The sequence below is a fragment of the Emys orbicularis genome, chromosome 23, assembly GCF_028017835.1.
Source record: "Emys orbicularis isolate rEmyOrb1 chromosome 23, rEmyOrb1.hap1, whole genome shotgun sequence".
In the NCBI taxonomy this organism is placed as follows: Eukaryota; Metazoa; Chordata; order Testudines; family Emydidae; genus Emys; species Emys orbicularis.
Window position 1 is genome coordinate 7654085 of NC_088705.1, and position 20682 is coordinate 7674766.

The 20682-nt window shown below is 49.3% G+C and overlaps 1 protein-coding gene across 2 annotated transcripts; it reads left to right on the plus strand.

The window, feature by feature from the left end:
- Positions 1 to 9145: 9145 nt before the first annotated feature.
- On the plus strand, positions 9146 to 18090 carry AZIN2 (antizyme inhibitor 2). Of its 2 annotated transcripts, none has more exons than XM_065421594.1 (9): positions 9146 to 9244; positions 10693 to 10698; positions 11941 to 12113; positions 12387 to 12521; positions 13511 to 13676; positions 13854 to 14016; positions 14656 to 14768; positions 17347 to 17552; positions 17949 to 18090. In XM_065421594.1, exons 1-9 carry the CDS (start codon positions 9146 to 9148, stop codon positions 18088 to 18090), a joined length of 1203 nt encoding a protein of 400 aa, XP_065277666.1. The 2 variants fall into 2 exon arrangements, with proteins under 2 accessions (XP_065277666.1, XP_065277665.1); XM_065421593.1 differs by lacking the exon at positions 10693 to 10698 and adding an exon at positions 10727 to 10900.
- Positions 18091 to 20682: the final 2592 nt, after the last annotated feature.

Sequence of the window (20682 nt, forward strand, 5' to 3'; positions counted from 1 at the left end):
GAGAGCTGGGTTGTGCAGACTGCAAAGGAATCCTCCCTCCTCTCGCTGTCAGGATGGAAGTGGCTGACTCTGAATCCAGATCCGGCTGCAACCAGAGAGAGAGGGTTGTTTATAGCCACCTTGAACCTTTGGAGCAGCATGAGCTGTCAGGAGGAGAGGATGCCTGTAGGGGCAGCAGTGAGCCCTGGAGGAGAGGGAAAGCAATTTGGAAATTCAGGCCTGGGAGCGTAGAGCTCAGTGTCTCCCTGCAAGGCCCTGTTCTCCCTAGGCTCACAGCCCAGTCTTTGCAGGATATTATCAGCAAAGAACTCTCTGCTCTCCTCCTGGCATCTGAGGACAAAGTGCTTTACGAATCATAGTAACTCCCCATAGTAACTAATAGGGGGAGGTAGGTAACTATAATTAGTCCTTGTGCTCACCTGTCTGTCTGTCTCCACCTGTTCTCTCTTGTATCATGCTTTTTTTATTGTAAACTCTTTGTGGCAGGAGCTGTCTATTTTTGGGTTTGTACAGCACCTAGCTCCATGGGGTCCTGGTCCATGAGCAGGGTTCCTAGGCACTAGCACAATACAAATAATACAGACCGGGATTCTAAGGTACAGAGAGGGGAATTGTCATGTGGGGAGTCAGTGGCAGAGCCTGCTTCCCAGGCTTGTGCCTCAATGAAATCAATCTTCCTCTCTGGGTATTGACACCCATGAGCGAACTCTAGGTTAATTCTTAGGAGGCTGGCTTAGGAATGCCTGTGTATCGCAGATACTAGGTATCATCTGATCAGCAGGCAGACCCTAGCATGCTTCAGAGGAGCGAATACCCATCTGCCCTGAAGTCAAGAGCTACTGTTCTGTTATTGGAGGTCCTGACTTTCTGTGACACCCTGGGCTGGAAAGCACCTGGCAGATAAGAAAGCAGCCAAGGAAATTAACAATGACCAGCTGGCTTAGCAGAAACTGGCTCAGAACGGGGAAGGAAAGAGAGCTCTTTCATCTGTGTTCATATGGCCTGTTGCCACATGGCAATAGAGCTATGGAGCAATCCCACCTGGAATATAGCTCTCTGTGTTATTCAGGATTGCATAGGAACTGAGTAACCTGCTGGGTGGGGGTGACAATGCCTCTTTCTAAGCATTTTTCTTCTAATTGGGGCCTGAGCCTTTTCCATGGCCCAGGTAGGCTGTTCTGGCCAAGTTTCTGACACTGAGCCATCTGGCCCTGTCTGGGCTTGAAGGCACCGTTGTCAAATGTCACTGCTTTGCAGTGGGCTCATCTTATCCAGAGCAAACCAGCATGTGATGGAGCAGACGGCTGCTGATTAATTCCCCACATAAGCAGGGCTAATTCAATTAGCTTTCATCTGAAACGTACTGATGAACTGGGTTCCTCCAGAACTAGAAATAACAATGCTCAGGCCCTTATGGTTATCTCTCCAGCTGCATTTCAAGGTCCCGAGGCAGGAGAGAGGAGAACAGACTCGCTGGGAGATAAATGGCCAGCAGGACCTGCTGGTGTTTTCATCTCCACCTCGCTCAGGTGCAGATTCTCCGAGTATCAGGAATGGTTTGAATTTGGAATGATGTGCACATCTGGGTTTCCTGTTAGTCAGAACAAATGGTCCTTCCAATGATAGGTCAGGGCGCATTTAGAACTAGATGAGAGGAAAAGAACTTCAACTAGATAACAATGTTTGGGTGTCTTAATATGCATCTTAACAACATTTAGTGCTGCATAAACACAAATGAGCCTGTCAGTTCAGGGTAACTGCACCTGTATTCCCCCTTCGTGGTCCACCAAGGGCAGCCCTTCTAGGCTTCAGCTCTGCATCTGCCACCTCTCTTGGATAGAGACCCATGTCTCTTTCCCTCCTGACCAGGCTGCACAGTTCTGTGCCTACGCTGTGATATTCCCAGCAAGCCAGACAGTCTAAACAGGCCAATGTCTGTGCTTAGCTTTCTCTTTGAAAGCTATAGACAGCTGTAATTGCAGACACAGGTTACCATGCGGCTCTTTATGAGCAAGTACCTTTATTCTTCTGGTGAAAGCATTACAGAGAAAACATATTTAAAAGAATCTACCCACATGCTAATAAGCTTATCAGAGATCACCCCCCCCACACACCTCCAACAAGACTCGGGTAGGAGTGAGTCCTTCAAACCCCACCAAGGTTTTTTTTCTGTGGTTACAAGTTCATAACAGTCTTAGGCTCTGTCTGCACTACAGACCTTACAGCAGTACCGCTGTGCCGCTGTAAGGTCTCCTGCATAGTCGCTCTATCCTGACAGGAGAGAACTCTCCCGCTGGCATAATTAAACCACCCCCAATGAGCACCGGTAGCTTTGTTGGCGAGAAAGTATCTTTGGTCACCCAGGCCTACAATAAGACATAAGCTTTGTATTTAATACAATGGACTCCAAAGATACTTAGTTCACTTCATTAAATAAGATTTTCCAAGGATATTGCAGGAGATTGCTACATCTGTCACAGAGCCTATCCTCCCAACATGCCTAGGAGGTAGAAAAATATTTTTATCCCCAGTGGGGAAACTGAGGCATAGAGAGGGGAAGTGTCTTGCCTAAGGCCACAGAGTGAGTCAGGGTCAGAACCCCAACTAGAACTTGAGATTCCTTGTCTCTCTAGCCCAGTGGTTCTCAAACTTTTGTACTGGTGACCCCTTTCACATAGCAAGCTTCTGAGTGCGACCCCCCTTATACATTAAAAACACTTTTTATATATTTAACACCATTATAAATGCTGGAGGCAAAGTGGGGTTTGGGGTGGAGGCTGACAGCTCATGACCCCCCATGTAAGAACCTTGTGACCCCCTGAGGGGTCCTGACCCCCAGTTTCAGAACCCCTGCTCTAGCCTGTGCTAGACCGTGGAGGGAAATGGGCTTCTGCTTTCCTTCCTCCTCATCTGGGGATAAACCGCATTCTTGGCTAGAGGGCTTATTATGAAGTGACACAGCCATAAGAACAACCAAACTGTGTCAGACAAATGGTCCATCTCGCCCAGTATCCTTCTTATGACAGTGGCTGGTGCCAGAGGCTTCAAAGGGAATGAACAGAGCAGGGCAATTTATGAAGTGATCCATCCCTTGTCGTCCAGTCTCAGCTTCTGGTGGTCAGAGGTTTAGGGACTCCCAGAACATGGGGTTACATCCCTGACCATCTTGGCTAATAGCCATTAATGGACCTATCCTCCATGGAATTACCTAATTCTTATTAGAACCCAGTTGTACTTCTGGCCTTCATAACATCCTATGGCAATGAGTTCCATAGGTTGACAGTGAGCTGTGAGAAGAAGTACTTCCTTATGTTAGTTTTAAACCTGCTGCCTAATAATTTCATTGGGTGAATTCTGGTTCTTATGTTATGTGAAGGGATAAAGAACACTTCCTTATTCGCTTTCTTCACACCAGTCATGATTTTATAGACCTCAATGATATCCCCCATTAGTCATCTCCTTTCTAAACTGAACAGTCCCAGTCTTTTTAATCTCTCCTCATATGGAAGCTGTTCCATCCCCCTAATCATTTTTGTTGCCCTTCTCTGTACTCTTCCCAATCCCAATATATATCTTTTGAGATGTGGCAACCAGAACAGCATGAAAACTTGCACTGTACTTTACAGAAATGAAAAGACTCAGATCCTGCCACAAAAAGCTTACAGTTTCAATGAGACCATCTCAGGAATGACCACAACAGCTGAAAGAAAGGGAGGTGATTGCTGAGCCAGTGCTCCCTCCAAGTGCAAATAAACAAGATGTGGGACACATGTAGGGTGACCAGATGTCCCGATTTTATAAGGACAGTCCCGATTTTTGGGTCTTATATAGGCTCCTATTACCCCCCACCCCCATCCCGATTTTTCACATTTGCTGTCTGGTCACCCTAGACACATGTTCTGGATAAAGCTCGGAGGAACAGATTTTTACCTTTGAAAGGTTGGTGACAGCCACGCGGCAGGCGGTGCTAAGAGAGGTCAGTGGCAGGGAGATAGCTGCACCGAGCTGGTGTAGAGAAGGGATGTGGAAGTGGTAGGGAGGGCACTTTGCAAATAACAAGGATGTGTCTCTCTCCTCTATCCGCATCTCTACCACTCATGCTGATTGTTACACTAACGTAGCAGCCCTCGCAGAGACACTTTATACCAGCGCAGACTAAACAGATTACAAAACGCCAACCAGAGCAGGAGCAGAGGAGTCGGGGGTGAGGGAAGGATGGGGGGCAGCCTGTCTAGATAGACTGGCAGGCGTAGAGGAGGCAAGAGGGTGGGGGAGCCTTTCTGGGGGGGTTCAGTGAGGAGGATAGCTAGGGTTGCTGGGTGCCCAGTAGCAGCAGTGGAAACAGGGGGTTGGGAATGGGTGGGGAGGGGACTGTGCTGCTCTGTGCCTCGTCCTGGTCCCGCTTGGGAAGCAGCTGGAACTTGCTCCATCCCCCTGCAGAGATCTCAGATCCCCAGCAGCCAAAATCATCCCCCCCCCACACCATCAAACTTCGAACAGGGAGGGAAGTGTGTTATCCTGAAACTCCAGGGAACACAGAAGAGCTCATTCATGGTGTGTCCAGGGATTTTGGAGAAACCACTCCAGAAAGGGGAGGCTCCTAAGACTGGAAGCAATATGGGTAGCGCCCTACCAAATTCACGGCCATGAAAAACGCCTCACGGACCGTTAAATCTGGTCTTTTGTGCTCTTTTACCCTATACTATACGGATTTCACATGAGAAACCAGCGTTTCTCAAACTGGGGGTCCTGACCCAAAAGGGAGTTGCAGGGGGTTGCAGTGTTGCCACCCTTACTTCTGCGCTGCCTTCAGAGCTGGGTGGCTGGAGAGAGGTGGCTGTTGGCTGGGCGCCCAGCTCTGAATGGGGCGCCCCACCAGCAGCAGCACAGAAGTAAGGGTGTCAATACCATATCACGCCATCCTTACTTCTGTGCTGCTGCTGGCAGCGGCTCTGCCTTCAGAGCTGGGATCCTGGCCAGCAGCCACCTCTCTCCAGCTGCCCAGCTCTGAAGGCAGCGCCGCCGCCAGCAGCAGCGCAGGAGTAAGGGTAGCAGTACCACAACCCCCCCTACAATATCCTTGCGACCCCCCCACAATTCCTTTTTGGGTCAGGGCCCCTACAATTACAACACCTTGACATTTCAGATTTAAATAGCGGAAATCATGAAATTTACTATTTTTAAAATCCTATGATGGTGAAATTGACCAAAATGGGCCGTGAATTTGGTAGGGCCCTAACTATGAGCCCTGGAGTCAAGCCACTGAAATCCCCAGTGTTACAGTAAAGCTGCAAGCAGCCCATGGAGTCTCACGCATCTGGGATGATTCAAGGCATCACGTTGTTATTCAAAGAATAACTGGGTGACTGCCCAGTGTTTAAGCTGCAGGAGGCCTTTGTCCTCCTCCCACCCCCAAAGCCCTCTTTGGCCCTATTCCTCTCCCCCTTGGGACTTCCCAGCACCACACAGCTCATGTTATTTCTGCATCACTGCCCTGACGAGTGAATGGCTTCTTGCCAGGGCGATGCTGCATGCCTGCTTGTAAGGCTCAGCTCGAGCAGTCGGGGAGATCAGCTGCCTGCCTGTCGGCAAATCGATAGCTGGGGGCAGAGCAATCCGTGCATGCAGAGCCTTGTCCTCATGCCCCATAGGCAGCCTGCACACTGCCCCCCAGCAGACTGGGGCCTGCTTTCAGTGGGGATGCCATAGAGAGTGCTTTGTGTCCGGCTCAGCCAATAGGATTGCTGGATTTGGTTGCCAAGGCCACTCTTGTGAATCAGAGGTGGGTGGGAGCTGTGTATATAAGGGGTGGCAGAGCCTCCCCAGGAGGGTAGGGCTAGTTGGTGCTGCTTGCATGGTGTAGGCTTAGGAGTGGAGGAGGAGGAACAACCACCACCGCTGAAGCCAATTCACTCTCTTGGGAGACCCATGGGCAGAATCCGTTTAAATGCTTTTTAAGGTAACACAGGAGAGGCAGGTTCCCAGCAAGAGTGGAGGAATCAAGGCCTTCCTGGGGCAGCTGGACTGGCTGGGAGGAGCTGAGGAGGGGGGTGATGGGTGCCTTTCTGTGGGGAGTGGGTGAGGATGACTAGGGTGCCGGGTGCCAGGTGGGAGCAGAGGAAATGGAGGCGTAGGAATGGGTAGGGAGGGGACTGCTCTGCCTTTTGCGTGTACTTGATCCCTCTTGATAACTCGCTGGAACTTGCACTCTTTCCCCTGTAGAGATCTCGGATCCCCAGCAGCACCTGTACCTCGGGGAGTTGCAAAAGCTCTGAATTCACCGGAGAGCCCCCCTGGTATTACACCTAGCCCCCCAAGAAGGAGGCTTTGGAACTTGGTAAGGAAAAGACATGCGGGGAGAGAGACAGGGTATACTGCATGTTCTCTTGTATCCAGTGCAGGCTGAGTGATCCAGGGTCTGGTCCTACCTTTATAGCTTATCAGTCCTGTGCCCATGCAGCTCAAGATGATGGGTGGGATAAAGGACATTGATGTGTTCTGGTGGGAAGAAACCAGAAGAATTCTTGTCCCCTCTAAACTCTCCCTCCCTGGCTGCAGAGTTTCAATAATTTCCTGGCCAAATGTGTTCTCCCTCCCTGTAAAGCAGTGGTTCTTAAACTTTTGTACTGGTGACCCCTTTCACATAGAAAGCCTCTGAGTGCAACCCCGCCTTATAAATTAAAACCCCTTTTGATATATTTAACGCCATTATAAATGCTGGAGGCAAAGCGGGGTTTGGGGTGGAGGCTGACAGCTTGTGACGCCCCGTGTAAGAACTTGTGACCCCCTGAGGGGTCCCAACCCAGAGTTTGAGAACCCCTGCTGTAAAGCTTTCTTTATTATTTGTTTGAGACATTACAAGACAGTGCGTCTTGGGCCTGCAGTTCTTAGATCAGTGTGCTTTGCCCCTCCACCCTGCACTAGGAATTGCCCAAGTAAATCTCTGCAGAGGGTGAGAGATGCTGTGCAGTTCTCGGAAGCAGAGTTTGGGGATTATTTTTATCCCTTTGACCCAAAAGACACGGGGCTGAAAAGCGAAGCCCCTTCCCCCCCCCCCTCCCCCCCCGGTTTGACCTGGGACCAGAAAACAGTTCCTGCAAGCCTTTGTGGTGTCTTAACATCCTTAGATTATTGGCTGGAGTTAATATAAGGCAAGAGATCATTAAGGCTACACAGCAGAGGTGAGCTGGTTTGTGCCAGACAAACACAATGTCATTCTGGCACCAGAGCTATCTTTTAAAAGCAAATCTTCCAGCTTCTTGGTTTTTAACTTAGTGGGGAGTGGTAGAGATGTGTATATCAGACTCCAAATAGCTTAACTAATTTTACTCAAACTCATCTCCCCCCCCCAAAAGAAGTCCTTTCCCAGCAGAGACCAAACTGTTAATTTCAGCTTGAAATGTGAAATTTTATAAGAAACTGAGAACACATGGGCAACCTTAATAAGCCGGGTCACTGCTATAATAAATCATAGAATCTCAGGGTTGGACGGGACCTCAAGAGGTATCTAGTCCAACCCCCTGCTCAAAGCAGGACTAAATCATCCCAGCCAGGGCTTCGTCAAGCCTGACCTTAAAAACCTCTAAGGAAGGAGATTCCACCACCTCCCTAGGCAGGGCCGGTGCTACCATTAAGGCGAACTAGGCGGTTGCCTAGGGCGCCAAGATTTGGGGGTGCCAAAAAGCGGTGCCCCCAATTTTTTTTTTACAGCGTACCTCCCCGAGCACGCGGTCGCCGCTCCACTTCTCCTGCCTCCCAGGCTTGCAGCGCCAATCAGCTGTTTGCTGCCACAAGCCTGGGAGGAGAATTAAAGTGGGGGCGGTATGCTCGGGAAGGAGGCGGAGCAGAGGTGAGCTGGGGTGGGGAGGTGCCGCACGGCTCCCCAGGCCGGGGGGGTGGGGAGCTGCCGCAGGGCTCCCCACCCCAGCTCACCTCTGCTACGCCCCCTCCCCGAGCACTCCGTCACTGCTCCACTTCTCCCGCCTCCCAGGCTTGCGGCGCCAATCAGCTGTTTGGCGCCGCAAGCCTGGGAGGAGAATTAGAGCAGAGGCGGTGTGCTCGGGGAGGAGGGGGAGCAGAGGTGAGCTGGGGTGGGGAGGTGCCGCACGGCTCCCCGGGCGGGGAGCTGCTGCGGGGAAGGGGGCGCCTCAGGGCGGAGGGGGGGGGGGGAGGAGAGCTGCCGCAGGGCTGGGGCGGGGGGGGCGCAAGGTGGAAGTTTCGCCTAGGGTGTGAAACTTCCTTGCACCTAGGTAACCCATTCCAGTGCTTCACCACTCTCCTAGTGAAAAAGTTTTTCCTAATATCCAACCTAAACCTCCCCCACTGCAACTTGAGACCATTACTCCTTGTTCTGTCAAATAGGTCATCAAAAAGTCTGTGCTATGAGACAAGGCTCCGGGCTTGTTCAAACAGACAACTTAAATTTAACTTAAATCAGTTTAGTTCAACCAAATGCAGCTTTGGTGTGTGGACTCCCATGTCTGTTTAAAACGGGTTACATCAGTTTAGCTGACACCTGTGAAGTTACTGGCACAAGCTAAACTGATATAAATCCGGTTTAGTGCCACAGAGGAGTACAGCTGGGTGACATTTTTTGCACAAAATATTTTTTTGGGGGGGATGAAAATACAGGTTCAGCAAAACTGAAACGTTTCCCGACTTTGTCAATTTCAATAAATTGTTTTGGTTAAAAAGAAATTCTAAAAAATCGAAATGTTTAGAATTGTTTGGTTTGAAATGATTTCTTTTTGTTTCAAAATCTCAACTAACTTAAAAAAAAAATCAAACATTTACAAATTTTCAAAATCCAAATGAAATGTTTTTGACCCAAAATGGTTCTTCAACTTTTTGAAATTGCCAATAAACTAAAAAAAATATATATATATCTGTTACTTGCTCAGCTTTGTAGAGGAGTTCCAGTGGTTTAACTCAATCAGTATAAAATTACATCTTTAGTTACAGCAGTACAAGTTTGTGTGTAGACCAGGCCTTAGAGAAAGTGCCAGATGGGGATGGTCTCTGGGGATGGACCCAGAAGAACCCCACCACTAACTCTCTTCCTCCTTCCTTACAGTGTGTTGCATACTTAGAAACTACTTCCTACTGAAGGAGGCTTTAGAACTAGCAGGTCTCCTAGATCTGGAGGATGAGTGGGTATTTGGATGAATCAGACTTTATGATGGTGGAGGAGGGCTTCACCACCAGAGACCTCCTTGAGAACCTCCTCATGGAGGCCTCCCAGACGGTAAGTGGCACTTAGCTTCTATGAGCCCTTCCTTCCCATCCGCTGGCCCTGGTGTCACGTGGCATCTAACTGTAGGGGGGCTATTTAACTGTCGCTCTCCTCTGAAGCATTAGGATTTGAGACACTTTGATGCAATTTCTCAGCATCTCACAACACTTACCAAGGGGGGGGGGGCAGAATTTTGTTTTCAATTTTGGTTTAGGGCCAGTTGTGGCCCAGTCAGCACACAGTTGCAGCCCATAGTATATATCTTGTGTGGATGTGGTCCACGTAATACATAGAGAGTTGCATATGCGGCCCACAATGGTAAATAGGTTGAGAACCACTGGTTTAGGGCCAGAGTGAAGAGAACTGGGCAGTGGACTCTTTGTATTGTTGGGGACAGGAGACTTGCATTGCAGAGACCAGGGCCTGAATTCTCAGTTACACTGAAGCCCCTTTACATCACGCTGGAAGCGTGAAGGGGCTTTAAAGTGGATATAAACATCATTGACATCCCTCGTTGCGTTGCCACAGTGGTGTCAAAGGGCCTTTGTGTCATTAAGAATCAGGCCGAGGTTTGGGTGATTCCCTGACTAAAATGCACCTTAATAAGCGCTGCTGCCTTTCAGGGTTTCCTTGGATTTGGGGGAATGGATAGTTATTTGCCAGTGGACTGGGGGAAAAGACACGAAGAAAAATCACATTTCTAAAAATCTCTTTGTCTAAAAATATCTCATCTGTTCCACTTTCCCCCTCGCTTACGTCTTGTAGGGCTCCTTCCCGGGCTTCATTCTTAGCTCTTTGCTTCTCTTCAAATTAAAAGAGCTGATTTTATTTTTTTATTTTTTTATTTTTTTGCGTGGCGCATCTCAGGGGTGCGCTCCTGCCCGTTCTTCCCAGTGGTGGACTGAGTCCCACCAGAATCTCGCTGCAGCTCTGAGAAGACCATATTGAATTCCAAATTGAGGCTTTGTGCTGATGTCCGTCAATCACAGGTTACCACTAACTGCCCTCAAGCTACCCCCCTTCGTGTCATGTAGTCGCCCCACACACAACATAGCCCACCCCCGCGCTGGTCGTGTTGAAGCATCTGTGAGCCTGGAGTTCTTCGTCACATTAGGCATTCTGCTGGTGTATGGATGCAAATGGAGCGTACATCAGCTGGGCAGGGTGCGCGCTACTGGCCATCAGTTGGAAGACTTGGTTATTGGGCACCATTTGCAGACTTCACTGATTTCAGTAACAAAAAGATTGATTCTTAACAAGCCCCCAAATTGGAGGGACCTTGATCATTGGACATTTAGGGCCTGATTCTCCCCTTCTTTATGTGGATGTAAATCAGGAGTAACTCCACTGGCATCACTGGTGTGAGTGGAGAATCAGGCTCTTAGTTTTGAGTCTGGTGCCTTTGCTGCTCCATGAAGACTCTGCAACGCTCCTTCCTTGGGGGAGGGAGGGGCGCTGAGACCACTGTTGCTGACTCCAGTCTCTTCCCTCTAGGGCAACAAAGGGACCTTTTTTGTGGCAGACCTGGGAGATGTAGTGAAGAAACACCTGCACTTCTTGAAGGCCTTGCCCCACGTCAAACCTTTCTACGCCGTTAAGTGCAACAGCAGCAGAGGAGTGGTGCGGACGCTGGCTGCGCTGGGGGCAGGATTTGACTGTGCTAGCAAGGTAGGAACAAAGGGAAAGAAGAACTCTGGAATGCAACGTCCTTGGGGTGCGGTGGCTAGATCTGTGCCCTGGAAGGTGGTGAGGGAACCAGCCAAGGCTCGGTTTGACAGCACAAAGGTTAAACAAGCTTAGTGCAGCTTGCAGTGTCCTAGTCTGGGGCTTCCCATGCTGCATTTACATTGGAGGGAGTCTTCCCCCTTCTGGCACAACAGTAATAGTGCATCCTGGGAAATCTGCTTCCCGCAGTCGGGTGTTCCAAACTCGAAGGCGATCGTTCCCTTTCACCTGAATTTCCTTGTTTTACACTTCTCCTGGACAGCAGAATCCATCTGTAATGAGGCATGTCCTAAGTGTGTTGGTTTTTCTGGGACACGCGGCCACAGTCCACTCTTAGATGGGTTCAGGGCTGAGTCAGGAGCTCCCTCTTGTCTCATTTAACGGGTTTTTCAGGGTGGATCCAAGCAAGGCTATTTATTTCTTTGTGATTCAGTGGAACAGGTTGCCAAGGTGACATGTATTTATATGTTTTAAGAACAAAGCCTGAGGGAAAACAACAAAACCCGAGAGGCCATGACAATGAATGGAGTTGCACGCAGCCTGAACGCGCTCTAAACAACTAGTGGGGGAAAGATGCTCGTTCCTCCCTCCTTACACCATGTGAAGCAGTTTGGCCTAATGGATAAGGGTTAGGTGGTGGTTTTTTATTACATATCTTGTGTAACCTGGTCCATTCAGCTTGCCTCCTGCTCTTACAGACCTACCTTCTTTGGTCTTGTGTTTCTAGTGGTGTGTTACTGCTGTCTCTCGCTCGACACGCAGTCCACCATGACCCCTGTGGGAAAACCCACCTTTCTTCCTCTGTGTCTGGTTCCCAGGAGAATCCCAGGCCTGACTCCTGGTGAGTTATCCTTGGTGAACCCACAATGTGCATTAGAATGTCCCAGGCCTGGAGCTCTTGATTCCATAACAACTTGTATCCCACAACACTGAGTTCCCCAGGGGCTGATCCATACACCCTGCTAATAATGCCCTTGTTGCAGACGGAGATTGCATTAGTTCAGAGCATCGGGGTCCCACCTGACAAGATTATCTACACCAACCCCTGCAAACAGATCGCGCAGATCAAATACGCAGCCAGCCATGGGGTCCAGCTGATGGCTTTCGACAATGAAGTGGAGCTCGGGAAAGTGGCAAGGAGCCATCCACATGCCAGGTACGTATATAAACTCTGGGTATGGAAGAAGGAGGTTATTGAGGCTGGAAACAGAGATGGACCAAAGGTCCGTCTCTCAATCTCATCTAGAGGGTGAACGTGACATTTCTTATGGGCAGGGCTTTTATGTATTTTCATAGCATGTTCATGTTCCATGTACTAGGGCTGGCTTCAGTAAAGAGTTGGAGAAATCGCGTACCTTGGCCTGCATGGTAATTGGGGAGTGGGAGACGAAGAGCTGGGACACCGACCTGGTGTAACTTCATTCCACAGGATGGTTCTGTGCATCGCCACCGACAACCCCAGATCCTCTGCCCGTCTGAGCGTGAAGTTTGGTGCCACCCTTAAGTCCTGCAGACACCTACTAGAAACTGCAAAGGAGATGAATGTGGAGATCGTTGGCATCAGGTACAGGGTGGCATCCTCATACCATGAAGCCTGATTCTCCCTAAACTGACATACATAAGCACAGACTGAATCCTAACTTTACTTGCCCTGAACTTTGTGGATCTGGGAGGGCCTGTCTGATCGCCAAACCTGGGCAAATCCATCCTACTGCATTCACTGGAGGGATTTCTCCTCTATTTCTGGTCACAAATAGCCCATGAACAGGCAGCAGAATTCCACGTTAATTATGACAAGCTTCCCTAATTTCTTCAGACAAGGATTCCTGCTTACAGATTTGTTTGCAAATTGCAAGTGTTAGAAATTCACTCTGTTGGTTGGTTCTCCAAGTCACGTGGTATTGTTTCTGTTCCTTAATTGGGTGACTTGGGGAACTAACCAATAACCAAGCAAACTTTGCATTGCATGTTTGGGTGTAAAACTAAAAATTTGCACTCAGGGGTTTTGGTTTCACAACTAAAAATATTTCAAGCTAAATTATTACCATTAAATGCAAGAAGGTCATGGGTGTGATCAAAATTAGTTAAATTAATCACAAGAGTGAATCTCTGTAATGTATGCCTTTCCTTTCTATGTATTGCACCTTTAAGGCTGATCTTTTTCAAAGGCTCCTAGGGGAGTTAGAGGATCAGCTCCTATTGAACGTCATTGCAAATAGAGACGGAACTTCTTTGAAATTCCCAGCCTAGATATCTAAGAGCCTTGCTGGAGTCACTTTATGTGCAACTCACGGCAGACTGTCTAGGAGAAATCACACACACTGCGCTTTCCACTGGAGGCTTTATTTTTGTTTTTCTTTAGTCTGAAAGGTTATTCTGACTGTAAGTCTCTCTCCTCTTGGTGTATGGGAAGAGCATAACTCTCCTATGGAATGATTATTTGTGAATAACGTTTTGCACTGTTTCCCCAAGTCTGCTCTCAATGCTCAGGGATTAGAGGAGGTTGGGAGACGGGGCTTAGCCCAGACTAAATGAAGGATTCTTCCCCCTTAGTTTTCATGTTGGCAGCGGCTGCCTCGACCTGCAAGCCTTCCCTCGGTCCATAGCAGATGCTCGGCTGGTGTTTGAAATGGGTGCAGAGCTGGGCTACAAGATGCACTTATTAGACATTGGAGGTGGATTCCCTGGCACTGAAAACTCTAAAGTCCGGTTTGAAGAGGTATAAAGATTTCAGTTTGTGTTCTCTTTAGGCAGAGAAGGCAGCTGGGAGGGAGTCCTAGCTCGTATCGCAGCTGGGCTTGAATCTCTGGCCTTTATTTTGAAAGGGCGGTTAACTAATAAATGTTGGAATAAGTGTCTTGTGGTTTCTTTCCCCCCCCCCCCTTCTACCAATCAGATTGCAGCTACGATAAACTCCGCCTTGGACTTGTATTTCCCAGAAGGCTGTGGGGTGGAAATCATTGCCAAACCAGGACGATACTATGTAGCTTCCGCCTTTACCTTGGCTGTCAATGTTATTGACAAGCAGGAGGTTCCCTTGGATCCGCCTGGATCAGATGGTAGGTTGAGCAGGTGGAATGATACATCATGTGGTGCTGAGCCCCTGTGGAGGCGACACGGGGGGAGGGATAGCTCAGTGGTTTGAGCATTGGCCTGCTAAACCCAGGGTTGTGAGTTCAATCCTTGAGGGGGGGGGCATTTAGGGATCTGGGGTAAAAATCTGTCAGGGACGGTACTTGGTCCTGCTGTGAAGGCAGGGGACTGGACTCGATCACATTTCAAGGTCCCTTCCAGTTCTCTATGAGATAGGTCTATCTCCATATAATAACAGGTTGTTGTGATGGGTAACTGAACTGTGGGCCAAAAGCCTTTTGCTTGGAAAGATGAGTGTTGAGAGCAAACCAGCATACAATTGCTCAGTAGTTCAGATCCTACTAGTCCAAAGTGGACCTGTTTTGATATTGGACGGCAGTAGTGACTGCAGGAAAAAGGGGTAGGAGTTGATTCAAGCCCTCAGTTCTCATTATCTGTGGCCGTCAGCCGGGTCAGTGTCTGGTCGCCCCTCAAAAGCCACATCAGGCTGACAAAGTCCCCTCAAATGGGGCATCTTTGTCCAGAACCAGTAGCTCAAAGTATTAAGCTTGACATGTGAATTGACCCTTCCCTGAATCTGCCTTCCCTGCTCTCCCATCTCCCAGATGAAGAGTCCAGCAGCAAGAAGAACATCCTGTATTACATTAACGATGGCATCTATGGATCCTTCAGCTACATTTTCTTCGATCACACCTGCCCCAGCCCCACCCTGCACAAGGTAAGGAGGGCTGTGCAACCCGAGAGGGAGCCACAGTCATGTCCCTTCCATCTGGAGGAAGCGGGAAACAATAGACCAGAAATCATTTAGCACTCAGCGGAGGGCCTGATCCACTTCTGGGATTCTCCCCAGCTGCACCGCGTGCCTTTCCTCCGGTACGCTCTGTTCCCATGCTCAGGCCTTGGCGGCAGCATAAAGCCCCCACCTGTGGTTTGGAGGAAGATCTCTGGGGTTTCTTTCCCCCACCCTGAGTATCAGAGCTCTTTGGTGAGAGCGTTTGGCTGTAACTCCCTGCAGTGCCTCCCTAGTAGTCTGTCCTCACTAGAGAGCGACTGAGGCACTGTCGGGGTGCTTCTCCCTGCCTGCCCAGGTGCCCAGCATGGCCCTAGCCTCCCTCCCCCATCCATCCCACTCTGCACTGAGCTCAGCCTGTTTGTGATACAGAGGATGATGTAGGCAAGGCAGGATGTGCTATAGTGTGACTCCTCCCGGGTGTGACTCCACGGAAATCAGTGGTGTTTCCCCCCAGGAGGACGTTGGGCTAAGGTTTCTAACTCAAGTTTCATCACAAATGAAACCTTCAAAGGCTTTGGCACCAGAGATCAGCCCCCAGTGTATCAGACCATCCATAGCTTGGCATTGGCTGCAGCAGTGCAACAGACACTGGGTAGATCTATAATTCCTGTAGCTTCCTGTACCTACCTGTGGTTCTCTTTAATACACTGCTGAATCCTTGACTCCTATTCTGAAGCGTTGTTAACAAGTTTCCATGTTGGGAGAGCCCTGCGCATCTGTGTATCCGCATCTGATCCGCTAGCCGCAAAAATTATCTGCAGATATCCGCATCTGTCTGTGGATTTGCAGGGCTCTACACTGGGGGCCGGGCTGAGGTCCAAGGCATCCCCCCGCTGGAGCCCAGTCGGGGAGAGCCGCGGGCAGCTGTGGGGACCCCACACGGCGTCGCGGACCCTCCACCTGCCCTCGGCCGGGGGGGGGGGGGAGCCTGGAGGGCAGGGACACGGCCGAGGGCTGCTCTCAGCTTCCCTCCCCCCGCACTGCGGGCAGGTGGAGGGTCTGTTGTGGCTCCCCACAGGTCTCCAGGTGGGCTCCGCGCTGACCTGGCCAAGGAGAGTGGGGAGACCTGTGGAGCTGCCTGAGAGCTGCTCGGGCCCCCCGCCCAGGCAGGTGGAGGGTCCGTCGCGGCTCTGCACAGCTGCCTGCCCGGCTTTTATTGTGGCTGGGCTGCGGCTCCGAACTGCCGCCCTCCCTGGCCAGAGCCAGGTCGGGGAGAGCCGGGCTGGCAGCTGTGGGGAGCCGCAGCAGACCCTCCACCTGCCCTGGGCGTGGGGCCCAAGCAGCCCCCACCCAGTGTCCCTGCACCCAGGTCCCCCACCCAGGGCAGGTGGAGGATCCGGGCTGCGGTTCCTCACAGCTGCCCTCCCGGCTCTTACCATCAGAGCCCTCCGCAGATACAAAATTTGTATCCGCATCCACGCTGCTATCCACGGACGTAAGGCGGAGACCCACGGATTTGCAGTTCTCTACGTGCTGGCTCTAAAATGCCAGTGAGTGTCTTCTCTGATCAACCAGGCATCTTAGAGCAAAAACGGAGGTTTTAAAGCTTCAGAACCAGTTGCAGGGACTTCAGAATGGCAGCTGGGCTGTAGCAAGACCTGAATCTGCCCTACGGGTCAACCGTATGCTAACGAGCAGCACTGTGTGTAACTATGCATACATTGGGCATGTCTACGCCACAATTAGTGGTGTGACTCCGGCACCTGTAGACATACCTGAGCTAGCTCCAATAACAATAGCAGTGAAACCCCCGGCAGCACAGTAAGTACCAGGGTCCCAGATGGGACTGGACAGCCAGCTAGATCAAAGTTCATTTGAATATGTCTACATGGGCTGCACTTACACCTCTGACTGCAGTGGAGGCACACCCAGTGTCTGTTTGCTCACAAGGAGTCTTCAGGAAAGGATTTAAAGGGACAGACACAAGTGACAAATATAGCTTTAAGAGATATGACTAACAACGGAGATGATTAAACTGGAATATACCATTAAAACAAACCTGTCGCCATTGCCAGCGTTCATTCTTGCCTTTAGCTCGGGGAGACAATCCAGACAGACTGAGTTCCATTTCTGTTCCTTAACTCCCTAGAACTTTCTGCTTCTTATGTACTAATGCTGCAATGTTTGGGTTGATTAAAATCCAGACAAACTGCTCTTTCTCCCCTCTGTTTTTTTTTTTTCTTAAGGTCGTTAAAATATGAACATTTCTACTAATATTTTTTTTCCATAAAACTCACTTTTCGCAGCCTACATTTTGGGCCTGCACTAATCGATGACTAGTCTGGTCAATTTGGATTAGTTTTCCATGGAGTTACTCCAGTCTTAGGACCAGATCTTCAGCTGGTGTAAATCCACATAGCCCCATTGTAAATCAGTGTAGCTGCATTGCTATTAGTGGAGAAGTGTTGATTTATGCCAGCTGAGGATCTGACCTTTAATCCGATTATTTAATTTACTAGCTTGGTCTCCTGTGATGTCCATCTCCTTTACCCCCCTACTACAGAAACCCGGCCCACATCACCCCTTGTTCAGCAGCAGCCTCTGGGGTCCTTCTTGTGATGGGCAGGACCGCATTGCCGATGGCTTGGAGCTACCAGAACTGCAAGTTGGTGACTGGCTGACGTTTGAGAACATGGGTGCCTACACCATAGCAGCCTCGTCCTCATTTAATGGATACCAGCAGCCACAGATCAACTATGTCATGTCCCGGTAAGAACCTGATAAGAGAACTTTCTGTCACTCCTCCAGGGAAAGGAGGGGTGAGAATCAGTACTCATGACTAACTGCCCTTGGGAGCCAGACTGTGGGGTTGGTCTGGGCTTTGAAGGAAAAGTGCCACTTCTGGAATCATCCGCATCTGGAAGTTTAGGGTTAAATCCTGGCCCAATGCAAAACTTCCATTGACTTCCACTTCACTCTAAGTGTCCAAACACCATCTAGCCATGAACCAGCTTGTCTTGGGAGCTGAGGTCTGGCAGTAGGCCATACAGAAGTCAGTGTGGTGTAATGAGGAGATGAGTGAGAACAGAACTCCTTGTTCTCTGGGGATGGGTGTAAAACTGGGGCTAGAAAGAAAGGTTTGTTTGGTTTTTTTCTTGCTTACAGGGAAGCTCTCCGGCTGCTTCAGGGGAAGCTGCCACAACCAGAAGAAGATAGAGAGAGCCTGTGTACTCCTCTCTCCTGTGGCTGGGAAATCACAGATACCTTGTGCATTACCCCTGTCTTCACTCCAGCTAGAATCACGTGAGCAGCAACAGTCATGACGGGGGCAGATCCTTAACCCAGGGGACTCTTGCATCTACTTCTCATGCCCTCCCAGATTTCTGCCCTGAAGTAGGACCTGTTTTACATTCAGTGTGGTTTTTTAAGTATGCAACATAAATCCTGTTCCTCCTGCCTGTGTTGTGTTGCCTGCTGTGTGCCATCGCAAAGGGCAGAGCATTTGGTTGTGGGTGTTTATATGCCGATTGGGTTTACATTATTTTTGTAAGTTATCCTAATAAATTGTTGTTGTTGTTTTTTTTATAAATAACCAGTTGGATTTTCCTCCCCTTCCTGCTAAGGGGAGATTTGCAGAGCACAGCTGGTCTCTAAGTCAGAGTGTCATCAAGACATGTACAAGCTACAGAGGGAGCAAATTGTAGTGCTGTTCATCCAATCCAGGCTCCCAGGGAGAGAGGCAGGGCATTTTAAACTGCTCTGGCACCATCTACTGGTAGATCATAGGCCAGCTCAAATGCATGCCCAGTATATTGTTATATTTAATGGTCGTAACCTATACCCACTTCTGGTTTTAAACCTTTAATGATGAAATGTTTAAAAAAACCAGCACAAAGCACTGAGCCAGCTTTGCTTGAGCCAGGCAAGGTGAGCAATCAAACATACCAATGAGAACAAGCTTTTTTTTAGGGAAAGTAACTAAAGAGGTAACAATTAGTGATTAAAATCAACAGTTGATTCATCCTGGTCCGCCGACTCTTAGAGACAGATTTTTCAAAAGAGCTTAGCTGCCATTTAGGCACCTAACTGGACAATGGGAGCAGCTGGATGCTGTACTGTTCTGAAAATCCGGACCGTAGCATTCATAGCCTGGTTGGGGCCTACACGTGATTTTTGCTTGTTATAAGCAGGACAGGAACTGCCAATGCCATGAAACTGGCGGCAGTAATGCCTTTCTAAGTCCCTATTCTGGAACTCTCTTAAGTACACGAGTAGTCCTGCTGAATACAAGAATAGGGGGAGCTGTCTTGTAGATATACAACACTACCACATACCATGCAAGGTTTGATTTTTGTGACAAATATGTGGCAAACTCCTAACTGTCATAGAATCACATGTCGTGTCTACTTGGAATTTCTGTGCAACAGTAAGCATCGAAATCAAATCTCCCTGTTCTAAAAGCACACATTCTTAGCACTTGAGGTAAGGGAGACTCAATCAGCGGCTAGGAGTGTTGGACATATGACAGAGAGTTGAGCAGTTCAGAGTCCCACCAACAGTGGGCAGTGGTGACGCATATGCACTGATCCATTCATTACAATGCTAGTACCATGGCCACTGCAGAATCAGGTCCCTTCAAGGCTGGAGACAAGGCCATTGACTATCTCTCAGCTGTATAGTCAGCATTTCCACCCATTACAAATTGAGAGTGGGTGGGGTCCCTTGCAGCAGACAATAAGTCTCCTGGATCAGCAACACAAGCAAATCAGTTTTTAAGAGCCCTGCAAGCAGGTAGAATCCTACCACCTGGAATCCACCATAGTTGCAGGGAAACTCACTTCTGCATTAAAACTAGGGTTAGTATTTATTATTATTTTGATGATGGCTGTGCTTAAGGGGTTATGGAGAGCAGGGCCCCAAGGTGCTAGGTGCTGGACAAATAGAGTAATAGACAGTCGCTGCTCTGAAATGCTGACAAGACAGACAAAGCTGTAACACATTAGCAGAATGACAGGTGGTAGTGGGGTTTAGCTGAACAAAGAGAAGGGGAATAGCACAAAGGAGGAAGGAAGGGGAGGGCAGTGTGGAGTGAAGCTGAAGTGAGGGGACAGACTGAGGGAGGGGGCTGGAGCAAACAGCTAATCAGCACATGGGAGAGAACTCTCCAGAGTCAAAACTGTAGAAAGCAGCCTGGTCACATCAGTAGAATCCTTGCTGCTGATCCTGCTTCTGGGTTTGCTCCTGCCATGTTGACAGTTGCAGGTCTCTGGGGGTAGGATTAGCTCCTTCTTGCAAATTTTCTTCCCCACAGCAGGGCTTGGTGGGTTGGAGGTGTACTGCAATGGCCTAAGTACCTAAAAGGTGGGAGTCACCCCTGCATCACTTTCTGTTGGGGAGCAACTGGCACAGAGCATTAGCCCTAGCTCAGCTCTATCTTTCCCTATTACTCCATGCTGCAGTACCCACTGAGGCTGCTTCTGTGTCTGCTCTGGCTGACTTGAGAGTTGCTCTGGCCCCTGGAGTTGGTTTGTTCTGGAATCTTTCTTCCCCAAGCCCATGTGGCTTGAGGGATGGGGGAGCCCCATTTGGGTCTCAAAACAGGAAACGCCTGCATGGTTTAAATTGGAGATCAGTGCTGAGGCCTTGCTAAACAGCGACTACAACATTCCACTGGCTGTTTTTATGTTTAAGCAATAATGATTAATCAAGGTGCAGGGTCTTTCCTGGGGATTAATCACCGCTCTCAGAAGGGGATCCAGGAGTATCAAACAGAAATAAGATCAGCCCTGAACTGACAATTACCAGGGCTTTGAACATTGCTAAGAACTATCACGTTCAACAAAACTAACACAGACTGACAATGGAGTACTGTGTGCCCAGAGGTCTGGAATAAAACCAC

Coding starts and splice junctions, on each gene's coding strand:
- AZIN2 (XM_065421593.1), top strand. CDS start 9,146: ATGAGTGGGTATTTGGATGAATCAGACTTTATGATGGTGGAGGAGGGC. Junction 12,114..12,386: donor AGGAGCCATCCACATGCCAG/GTACGTATATAA, acceptor TTCATTCCACAG/GATGGTTCTGTGCATCGCCA. Junction 14,769..17,346: donor CCAGCCCCACCCTGCACAAG/GTAAGGAGGGCT, acceptor CCCCTACTACAG/AAACCCGGCCCACATCACCC.